This window comes from Agelaius tricolor, unplaced genomic scaffold, assembly GCF_023055355.1.
Source record: "Agelaius tricolor isolate 1412-34295 unplaced genomic scaffold, bAgeTri1.0.p SCAF_46, whole genome shotgun sequence".
NCBI lineage: Eukaryota > Metazoa > Chordata > Aves > Passeriformes > Icteridae > Agelaius > Agelaius tricolor.
In genome coordinates, this window is record NW_027269306.1 from 2,536,396 (window position 1) to 2,548,365 (window position 11,970).

The 11,970-nt window shown below is 40.6% G+C and overlaps 1 protein-coding gene across 2 annotated transcripts in view; it reads right to left on the reverse strand.

The window, feature by feature from the left end:
• Positions 1-10,731, reverse strand: part of DNAJC24 (DnaJ heat shock protein family (Hsp40) member C24) — a 35,082-nt gene extending 24,351 nt beyond the window's left edge. The window contains exons 1-2 of one of the 2 annotated variants that reach the window (XM_071455257.1): positions 10,614-10,731; positions 8,423-8,596 (exon numbers count right to left, since the gene is read on the reverse strand). In XM_071455257.1, coding sequence (XP_071311358.1) covers positions 8,423-8,530 — 108 coding nt within the window. In that variant the 5' untranslated portion in view covers positions 8,531-8,596; positions 10,614-10,731. Of the gene's footprint in view, positions 1-8,422; positions 8,597-10,370; positions 10,506-10,613 lie in introns of those variants that run through there. The other variant, XM_071455256.1, reaches the window with a different exon arrangement.
• Between the last annotated feature and the right edge of the window lie 1,239 nt (positions 10,732-11,970).

The following is an 11,970-nucleotide window of genomic DNA, read 5'->3' on the forward strand; positions in this document are numbered from 1 at the left end:
CACACAACTGCCCCATTTCAGAAGGGAACAGGCAAGGAAAGGTAAAGTCAAAGATCAGCACAGGTCAGCAGGAAGGAATAATCCCAGTTTTCATCCCTTGAGTTTCAACAGCAACATTGCCAGTGGGGGATTTAACCCTTTTCTAACCCAGAGATGGGGCAACTGAGAGGTGTTTTAAAAACTTTTATTCCATTTTCAGTCTCATGTGAAGGATGAGACAATACAGATGCTACAATTCACACCGTCACAAACAGAAGCCAATTATTTCCTCATTACAAAACACTGTGTTTCTTGGCCTAGCAGCTTTTGCAACACCATGCTGTAAATGCCTTAAAGCCAATCATCTACAATGCATCTTTCATAGTTCTATTTCTCTAGAGTATCCAGTCTTATTTGCAAGGCCATCCTTTGAAACTTGTTTCTATTTCCATTTCTCTCTCAGCAATGTCTGTCCTATTCCACGGCATTTCTAAGTCAGCATTTCTATCTCAAAGCCTGCATACAGATGCACACTTTGGGAGCTTTCAGGCTTTGAGAATTCCTACAAACCCATTTCCCACATTCCAGGAGCCAGGGTTTCACTGGGAGAACCCTCCCAAGCCCATCCTTGGCACTGCCAAGCCTGGATTGCTCTGACAGAAGGCAAGAACCTCTTAAAAGAGCTGAGCTCCTGCCCAGCCTCTCTTCAAACACCTCATTAGTTACAACCTAATGTTCTGGCAAGGAAAGAAAAATGTTTTAGCTAAGATACTGCTCAGCAAACTCATTCATCTTTACTTTCTCTGACTATGGACATTCTTAGGTCATAAACCCAAGCAAAACAGAGTGATTTTTTTCATTATTGATAATGTAGTAGGAATAACAATGAAGGGTCAAGTTAGACAACACTCAGGCAATAGCTGACAACTGACTTTTCAGCCTTGAAACATCCCTTTTAATTTACTGAAAATTAAATGAGAAAGAGTTTATCCAAATGACTGGCAGAGCACAAAAAGCTGAACTTTTTTTTTCTAGAGCAATAAGCTACCCACAAAGTATCCTACAAGGCAAGCCTTCAGGTACATGAACTCACTTCTGCATTAAATCAGCTCCATGAGCTCATGTCTGCTGAGCATTTGAGCTCAGTGGGAGATGAGGAAGCATTTGTGATGCAGAGGCCATGAGAAGATGGAGGGTGGGACAGCTACACCATTCAGATGGGATTTTCTGACTCCAAAGTGTGAAAAGATGCAGGAAAGAAGGAACGTGAGAATGTGTCGCTTAAACAACATAATAATTTTATTATGTTTTTCAAACAGAAGACAAAATTAGACACAGATTATTTATTTAAATAATAAAAAATCCAACAAGCCCTCCAAACACTGAATTTTACAGGTTAGTACATGGCAGGACAATATTTGAAAATATGTAATAACTGCTTGAGATTCAACACAAACATGGTCAATTTTGTTAAACAGCCATAAGAGATCCTTCTATAAACACAGCCATTGCAACATGATTGATTCTACCCTCAACTTTTATCACCCTTCAGACCACTGCTTTGGACTTGGAGCTTCTTTAAATAACTGACCTGGGGCTTAAAATTTCTGAAGTGGACACCTGAATGCATGGTCTGATTTGGAAATACTGAACAGCTCAAGGTACTCTTGACTGTGGCTGCTCAAACATCAGAACAAGCAGAACATTTGTGATACAAAGGCTTTATGCTGCTCTTTGTAGCCTCCTTCTTTGTGCCTTAATTGGTATCTTTCTCTGTGTGATTTTTATTTCAAACCTCTCTCGTTAGAAACGAGATAAAAAGCACACCGCACAATATAAAATTATTTCAACATGTCTTCAAAATGCTGGAAGAACACTTGCAAATGTTCAAGAAATATCTTTATGGCATTTAATAAACCACTAAAGATTTTATTTTTGATCAGAATTTTTATTTTATACTGATTCAGGACATAGTGAATATTTGTGAGTATTGAACACCTTTCACAAAAAGTCTACCAAACAGAGTATAGATCTTTTTTTTTAATATATGTTACAATGAATAACTTACATAACCAGGGCACAAAGTGTTCAAGAGAGGCATCAGATTCCTCTGCAGAGCACAAATGACATCAAAGGCCAAGCACATAGTGCCCAAATCTCCCATTTCAATTGCCTGGTGCCCATTCTGTTGTGTATGAACCATAAATCTACAGAGGGTGAGGTACCAGAAGCTGCTTAGTATAACAAATGAACTGTAGACAATAACTCTGTAAGTAAACAGATTAAATTTAGAAATAATAATAAAAAAACTAACACTGCTTTTACAACTGGCTGAACTACCTGAATAAGCAATGCACTATTTACTTGTTGGCTTATTTGGTTCTCACATTCTACCTAAGTTAAAGACAAAACTTCTTCTGCAGGGATATTCCCACCCCAACCACTCGTTAAAATTCACCTGCATCTTTAAAAAAATCATTGCATATTACAGTGTGCACCAAACAAAAGCCAACACCAGAGTCAGGTGAATAAATCACACAACTCATAGTTTAAACAGCAGCAGGACCATGACCTGGCTGGCTAATGAAGCTGTTTGAATTAGTGACTTCTCTAGCACTGAGCTTCACTTGGTACTACCTAGACTGACAATCAACTCCTCAAGTTGAAAATATGCCCCCTTCTTTTTATTCAAGTGGTAATTAGTAGATGAGCTGTAGAGAACAGCTCAGAGTAAATCTACCCTGAGCATTGAAACAACAGTCCTTTGTATCAAACTTGATGCTTATCTTTCTCTCTGCAGCTATTAGATTAACTCCACTGAACTTGCTCTGTTTATATTGTCAAATTACAAATCCATTTTCTACCAGTTAGGTGAAGTTAGAATTAGCTAAGCATGAGGATCTGTTAAACACTGCTAAAAAGTGTGCTGCTATTCAAATAAAAAAATAAAAACCTGCCCAAGGATATTGAAACAGGAATACTTACACTGCCTGAATCTCATGAAAAGCATTATTATCAGGCTTCCAATACAAAACTCAGTGTTTTCATTTTTAAGTTTCAAATTCTCAACTTAAACTCAGCATGAAATTCCTCAGTAGGCAGGTCCTTTCAGGAGTAATACTGAACTTACCTTGCAACAAACATGAAAAGAACAATCACAAAAAAAGAACAAGCAGCTCTTTAACTTTACATATAGGACACCCTCTGCATTTCTTGTGATTGCAGAATTTAGATGCGTACAGAAATCAGTAACAGAGGTTTTACTCTCCAGAAAGTCATATGTCTTTCCTTTAAACATGTTCCATGCAATAAACTCTTCTTGAGTTTATTCCATAGAACATGTTTAAAACTACTTTGTTTTAAACTACTTCTTGAAGTAATTTTGCCTCAATAAATTAAATTTCTATTAATTTCCTTATTTTCTGTTGCTGAGAGTCATTTTCACCTGTACCTGATGCTCTGTTTGCAAATCTTCTACTCCTTCAAACAGATCAAGTGAGCACCTTAACACTTTGTATTTATATACACACACACACACACCACCCCTTTTGATACAAAAGATAATCTTTGTAACACTCTGTGTTAAGTGGCACATATTTGTAAGTGGCACATATATTTTATTGCCTTACCATATTAAAAATAAGAGCTTCTTGCTGCTGCCTGCTCAAATTACATGGATTTTCTTTAAGATTAGGGCACACATTGTAACAGCAGCATATAATTTTCTTGCACAATAATTTTTTTCCAGTTGAAAGGTATCCTATAATATTATCAGCATCAACAGGAACAGACACCTGATTTTCAGCTAGACAAAGCTTATGTGTTTGGTGACTTTATTCCTGGTGAAAAGCAGTTTTCAGATATAAAGCAGCTACATAAAAATTCAAAAACAATCTGACAACTTATTCTTTGACAACAGAGTGCTAGACCAAAAGCAAATGCAAAAATTGTGCCAAAAATAAGATGAAGGCAGGTGTGTGTGTGTGTGTGTCCTGGATGTCTTATTTCTGTTGCTCTAATTTTATCTTCTGTTGATTTTATACACACTTAGAAATGGAACATAAGCACTGCCCTTCCTAAAAGCTGAATGGATTCCTTAAAAAAACCAAGCACAGAGCACAAAACCCATTTATCCATTGAAGAAATCACCTTGTTGAAACCAACATGTATGTGACTGCGGATAAAAGGCTGTGGATCCCAAATATCCCAAACCCACCAGCATGTTATGAAGACAGAAGATTCAAGACCCACTCCTACCACTTCAGCAAGATATTCATTTTCAGAATTTGCTGGATTCCTTTCAGAGAATGGGAGCTACAAGTCTTCTGTGCCTCAGAAAGCATTTCAGCAGGAGTTTGTAAGAGCCAGCCAAGGAATCTCTGCTGGTTTCAAAGCACTCACTTGCATTTTTTCTCCTTTCAGAATTACAGGCTGGAGCTTTGTACCTGCATACACAGAAGTTGCATTTTCTTTTAAAAATAAGCTTTATATAGAATTCATAATGGCCCATTGCATCTTGTGCCCCAAAGTCTGTCATCTTCAGCTGCTACTGATCCTTACAGTGATAGAGAATCAAGATGATCCACTTATCAGTCACCTAAATACACAAGAATTTTTAGGAAAAAAAAAATTAAGTCTCAAGGAAATTTTATAACATACTTAAATAATTAGAAGGTGTGTCAGGAAAAAAAAAATCCCTGGTTTTAGCCCAAACTCATTTTCTGTATCAAATCAATACTTAAGGACTGAACTGATATTACCTATAATAAAATAATTCACTTGCATACATGTTGTGACCTGACCAAATTAAAAAAATGTATTTTTAAGTGCAGTAATGAAAAATATATTCACTCTAGTAGGGTGTCTATGTACAGTTTTGTTCTGGCTTATTAACCTTTTCCATCCTCAATTTGTTAGAATTAATAAAAAGAGGTTTGTTTTCAAAAATTCACCAGTTTTTAGCAAATTTGCCCTGATGAAGTCATTCTTACAAAGCTACAATTCAATCACTCTTAATTGTGTATTACCTTGTATTATTAAGGTCAATCCTGAGATTTAGCTGCAATTATAGTCATCTTTTGGATGACATATGGCAAGATCTCCAACTCTTTTTAGCTCTGGAAATTTTACATCTGCCTGTTCCTTCAAGATGCTAAGCATACATGTGTTGACAAATACAGAAAATAGCAGATGGCAAAAAGCAAATGCTCAACATGAAGCATTGGGGATCACTTGAAAAAGGCTTGGACTCAGAGATTTGCCATTTTTATTTTAACAGCAGAATTATGTTTAAAAAGAAATTCCACCATCTCTTCTGCTTGATGCTAAGGAACACTTGTGATCAGAATATTCATGATTACAGAATCAATGTCATATTAACTGCAGCTGGAAGTTGCTTTGCAAACCTTTGGACTTAAGGCTATAAACACAGCATAATTCTTCAGGAGATGAACTTCTGCAGCTACATAAGAATTGGAAACCATTCTGCACCAACCATAAAATTTTACATGGAATCTTGTATTGGAATCTGTAATTCCAGCTTCTAAAAAGCTGCATGTAGCTGCAAGCAGCCCTTGGCAATGGCACTGCCACTTGTAGTACCCCCAGGAGAGAGCCCAAGGAGCAGCAGGGCACTTGGAGGGGAGATGTTACCACAGTTTGGGGAGCAGAGAGTGACTTCATCTGAAAGGACAAAGAAGGTGAAACAACAGATCCAGCCAGGGCTGGACTTCTCACTAACAGGGAACAGTGGATGACTAGGGAACAGCACCAGGATAAAACCAACATTCACATTCAGCAACACTCCCCTTATAAATCAAATATTTGCAAGTCCACAGCTCAGAAATCCCAGAGAACATGCCATGTGTTAACATTTCTGTGTTAACATGCCATGGCAGACGTTCAGCAAAGTTTTACAATTTTTCCAACCATGGAACCTCTCCAACTGAGGCACCTTCCCACTGTAACTAAGAGCAGATATGTGCTGTGCCCTCCAGCCCATGGAGGTGCACAAAACCCTTGGTATTCTCATGCTTTAAGGACCCCAGAGTGACTGGGGAGTGCTGCATCAGGATGGAGAGCATCAAGCAGAGCCTGTAAGAGTTCAGCTAAAAGGAAAGGATGAGCACAGACAGGACATATGGTAACAACCACAGACAGGCAGCAGATCTGCCTTGGGAAAACACCTACAGGTAAACAGCAGTAAACATCTCTTTTTAGTCAGAGGGATCCATCACAGATACTAAAAGAAAAACAAAAACAAGTATCTTCACTTTCTCTACCATTTCTCACTGACTTTTCAAATAAAGAGCACTAACCAAGCAGGTGGGAAATATACAGGTGCTAAAGAAATGCTTGTGTATTAAACCAATACTTTAATCTTCTGAAACTACAGTTAGAGATGTAGACACACAGCTGTAAACTTTGCTAATTCCTGCTTCATACACCCCAAAACAATGACATGAAATTACTCTGAAGTACAGCTCCATAACACAACTTTAAAAAACTTCATACAAGAAAGGGACTATGAAAGTTTCACTTCTGTAACAGCTCTAAACAACACCTGTAATGTTAATTCCATTATTATACACCATTTCACAGGCAAGTACATGTATTAATTCCATTACAGTATTCAGTTTAAATTAGCCCCATCTGGACAGAAGGGGTATTTTACATCATGGTCCCCTGACCACCACTAGGAACAAACAGACCTTTATTCATCTTTTACTCACATTTACCAGCAAATCAATAGAACAAAACCATTGGGAGGTTCAAGAAAACAACAACCTCTATTCAAAATAGAACTAAGAAACTTGGCTTCCAAAGCCCTCTCCTAAGTTAGGACAATCAAAGTTTAATAGTGAGAACCAAAGGATTTATGTCCAGAATCTGCACACAAACACCTTGCCAGGTGCAGAACTTAAGACTAAGTACACCAATCAGTTTCAGGCAAAGAAAAAAGCTCACAGGAGGCACTGAGAAGGAGGAGATGTACAGCAGGGGGTGCCCAGCAAATCCAGCTGAAGAATACCAAGATGTGTAAAACTGGAACATACTGGTGAAATGACCACACTTTAATACTGTTTTTATAGTGGTTAAAAATAAAAATTAACAACCTTCCCTCCAAACCCATGAATTTACTTCAACTCTAATAAAACTCAGTCTCCTGGTCACTGGCATTCTCTTTACCTCCCTTAAAAACCCCAACTTCTTATCACATTCATTTAGCACCTCAAACCACCTCAGATCTGCCATGCACATGCTCCAACAAACACCCTGCCAATACTGGCAGCCTAGCTAGCAGCTTCCTCCAGAAAAGGGAGTTTTTCCTACAAAAACTGAGATCCGCTTGCCTTTCTTCTTCTCTACCAAGTCACCAGCTTTTCAAAAACAGGAATTTAGTTACCTTGGGAATTCTATCTGTCTATCAAATTCAGCTGAAAAGAGTCAACAGTACCAAAAAAGATACCTCACTTTCCTCAGAAACCCAAGCCAGAGCACTTTTTCAGCAAAATGCCTGAATCCAAGGGAGGGAGTAAAACAGAATAACCAAGAATCACACAGAATAATCTGGTAAAGCTCTGAGATTCTCATGGACAAACAGCAGCAGTGCAGAAAAAATTAGGGGAATTCACAGAATGTGAAGTCTTGATGCATGACCAACAATACAACTCCACAAAAACTCATCAGAAGCTTTCCAATAAAATTAACATATTTTCCTCCTACTCATTATTTATTTCATTACAGCTGACTATCAGGAAAGAAACTTCTTTTTTTGCTTTGCACCTGGTCTTTGTGTACTTGAGGTGTTGCATCTGATCAATGACAAAAACTGTAAAAACAAACCTTGCCACTATTACTTTATTGGTTTATAAAAATGACTTTGGTGCATTGTTGGAAGCCTGGATGCTGAGAATTTCAGACTTTCTGTGCTGGCAGGCACTGATCCTCAAGAGAACATTGCATTTGACTTGAGGCTGTGGAGAAGGCTTCCAAAATGGAATGACAGAATTGGGATTGTGGAGTTTAAGATTTTAGAATATAGTAATATATATAAAGCAAGATGGAGGTTTTAGGGTGGAGACTGCTCCTTCTTCTTCACCTTCTTCTCCATGGGTTTGGGTGGGTTTGTGTAATTGGATAAAAAGTCCACATTGCAGGCATGGGTGGTTGGTTATTGGGTTAAAAGTAACAATAATTTAGGTGTCATTTCTTAATTGGACAGTTTATCCTTAAAAGGCCTTGTAGAGAGAGAGATACAGGGCCATTTTCAGTTTGTTAGAGTAAAGTGCTGCAGAACTCACAGTTTCTGAGACTGTAGAATAAGAACCCATAAACATCTGAGTCCAAACACAAAATACCTTCTCACACATTTAATCCTGATCTTGGCACAAAAGAAGCAAGGAATCCATCAGTGTATCCCAAAAGCCAAATCCAGCCTTACCAACAAAGCAAGTTTCTGGTATTTCCTTTTCAGTTCTGCTGGGCTGTCCGAAGGTTTGGCCCCCAGGACCTTGTACCAGTCCTTCTGCTCCATCCTTCCCAGGGCCATGGCCTGATGGGTTTGCAATCCCTTTCTCAGCACTGCCTTAGGAAATCAAATCCATGAAATCACAACCTGGAAGAGAAACAGGAAAAGCAAAAACAAGGATATGGCAAACTGCAGGATCACAGAACTGACTGTTCCCCTCAAGCACCTCTACACCATTATATGAGAACTATTGTGCAGAAAAAGTTAAATTCACGTGGCCACTCCATCCCACAGCCTGTCAAATGTGAAATCTTGTGTTTCCTATCCAAGTGCCTCAGCATATCCTTCTTTAAAAATCATTTTGTATGTAAATTGAACTGCTTAGAAACACCCCAAGTTACAGACACACCTTTTACACAGACGCTCTTTAAAGCAAACTTTTGACTTTGAAGCAATGCCATACTTAACATGTTAAAACATGAAGTACATAAATGTGTGACATTTTTCAAAATGGGAATAAGATCCATGCAAGAAGACACAAGAAAAGGTGTGTGTTTGTTTTTACAAAATGGCTTTTTCTTCATCCTGCCTGAGTAAGAAGTCAACTTTCTTAAAGCAGGAGAGCATGTAAAACCAGATAAACAGAAATGAACCAAAACATACCAGGTTAGCACAGGTCACTAAGCAAAACCTAACTAGTAGTGTGGGCATCAATTTTGGCCATCTTTCATCGAGTTAATGACCCAGGAAGGAAAAAAAATAAATAAACAGGAGAACAAAGTCCCTGCAACAGAATGGCAATGCTTGAGCTTCAGTCAGATTCTTAGATATGCTGGAATCCCAAGAACACTGCCAGTAGGCAAGAGCTTTGTAAATATACAAGCTCTATTGAGATATAAACTTTAAGGAATTTAAAGATTTTAGAGGAGCTAAGATTTTAGTTAGAGATAAGCTTTATTGGAGCTAATTAAAATAAATGCGTAGACCTTGATGAAGTTAAGAGTTAGTAGTTAACTAATAACTGATTGCTTGTCAACACAATGTTTGGTTAGCTGGGTTTATAATGAAGAATGTAGAAACTGATAAATAGCTTTTAGGAACATAAGACAATTGTTGGCCTCCTCTGTTCTGAAACCAATTGAAGACGAGAATGGCAGTTCTACCAAGGGTTGATTTGTCATATTTGCATTGAAAAGGTAGAAAGGTCAGAACGAGGAAGACTTCATTTACTTCCTCATTTTGGGACCCCTCCCCATGAAAGGGACCACCGACCTATTTCAAGGAACAAACTACGCATGCTTAATGGCTTTTGAACTAATTCCCATACGAAGCGGGGAATGACATGTACCAAAGTTATGAATATGTATTTTGGGTATTCAATACTTGTATAGATAAAAGGACTCCGTAATCGCCTGTAAATTACAGTGTGTATTTAGGAGCTATCCCGCAATAAACACACACTTTCTAACTTTAAACTGTTAGAGAGTTTTTGTCCGTCACAGCTGGATATCGGTACTAGACCAATATCTATATTTTCTTAATAAATCACTCTAACTATAAGCTAATTCTGAAACAACAACAAAAAAATAGCTTTGGGTTGGTTTTTTTGTTTTTTTTTTCCCACTTCAGCACTAAAAGTGCTTCCTGGGGCAGGGCACAGCACCGCGGGGCAGGGGACAGCACCACGCTCCCGTCCTGCCCGCCCCGGGGCCGCGCTCTCCGGTACCGCTCCCGCACAACCGCGGCGGGCGGCACGGGAGAGGCCCGGCCGAGGCCGCGGCCTCACGCACCTCTGCCGGAGCCCGCCCGCCGCCCTTCCTTTCCCCGCAGCTCCGCAATCCCGTCCGGCCCGGTTCGGCCCAGCCCAGATCCCCAGATCCCCCGGTCCCTCCCCGGCCCCGCGGCCGCCCCGCGCTCCCACCTGCGCTGCACCATGCATGGTAGCGCACGCCTAACTCGTCCGGCGGGAAACACCCTGCTTTCCCCCGCGGAGCTTTACGCCCTGCAGCTCGGCCGGCGCCGCCTCGGTTGTTTCCAGCCGGGCAGTAATGGCGCCGCACCTGCAGGAAGCGCGGCCTGACGCGTCTCCATGGCGACCGCGCCTCCTCCTCCCCCGGCCCGGCCCGGAGCTGCTCCGGCCTCGTCGTCCCCGCGCTCCGCCTACCGGGGCTTCGGGCCGAGGAGGCACCGTCCCGTTCCCTTTCGCTCGCTGTGAGAGCCCCAGAGCCGCTCTCCCCGCAGGGACTCCGCCTCCCGCCCGGCCCCGCGGGCGGAGCGCGGCAGCCCCGCCCGCCGGCCTTGGACCCGGAGTGGGGCCGTGGTTTCTTCGTTCTGTGGGATGTTTGTGCTGAAGGAGGAGGACGATCATGCTCTTGGTGAAAAAGATCAAGCTCTGGAAGCAGGTTTTTGGTGATGTAAAGACGTTTCCTCATTAGAAACAAACAACAAAGCACAAAGCGCCTTATAACCCCAGCCCGCTCCTAAAAATGCAAAAACAGCGCAAACAAAACCCCATGACCACCACAAAAAAACTCCCACCGCAAACACCAAAACCCTAACTCTAAACAAACAAACAAACAAATAAAACCCCCCAGAAAAACAAACAAACCCCCAAACAAAACCAAAAACAAATACCCAAAAAAAACCCCAAAACCCCACCACAAACACCAAAAACCCAACCCCTAAACAAACAAAAGCCCCAAGAAAAACAAACAAAAACAAAAAACAAACACCCCAAAAAAACTCCTGAAAACCCCACAACAAACACGAAAACCCCAACCCTAAACAAACAAACAAAACCCCCAAGAAAAACAAACAAACAAACCCCCAAACAAAACCAAAAGAACAAACCCCTCAAAAACCCCCCAAACCCAATAAAATCCCCCCAAAAATTTAGGTGGGTGCTGTAGACTTGAGATTTTGGAATCTTAGGCAAAACTAACTAGCAAAATCCCTAAACGTTTCTCCAGGCAAACTCAGTTCACACCACACTTTTAAATGGATAGCATTGTGACAGTATAACAATGTATGCATCCTGTGACAATATTTTTATGTGATAGGTTAGAATTAAAGCCACTCCTTGTCCCTTTTGTCACCCTTTGAAGTGTTTGAGCCGGGCTGGGCAGAAGCTGTCAGGGAGCGTTCCTGGCACATTGTTCCATCAAACAGAGCAGAGTGGGACAGCTGGGCTTCAGTGGGAAACGTGGAGAATTTATTTAGGGTCTAAGGGTGGGAAAACATCAGATCTGCAAAACCACTCAACACCTGATTAGTCTGATTTGTGTCGGTGCTGGTGTCAGAATTCAGGACATCCTGGATGGCTTGAACCCCTGCCAGGGGGCTCAGAGACCTTGGCACGGAGCCCAAGACACCTGTAACTTTAATTATGACCCATAGAAAAAATTACCAACCTTGTATGAGGATCTGCAAGCCATGAAAGTCTAAAGTAGAATAATAGTTAGTTTGTCATGGGGTGAAAAATAGATTTTTAGAGTTTTTAGAATGGGCGTTCAAGAGGCAAG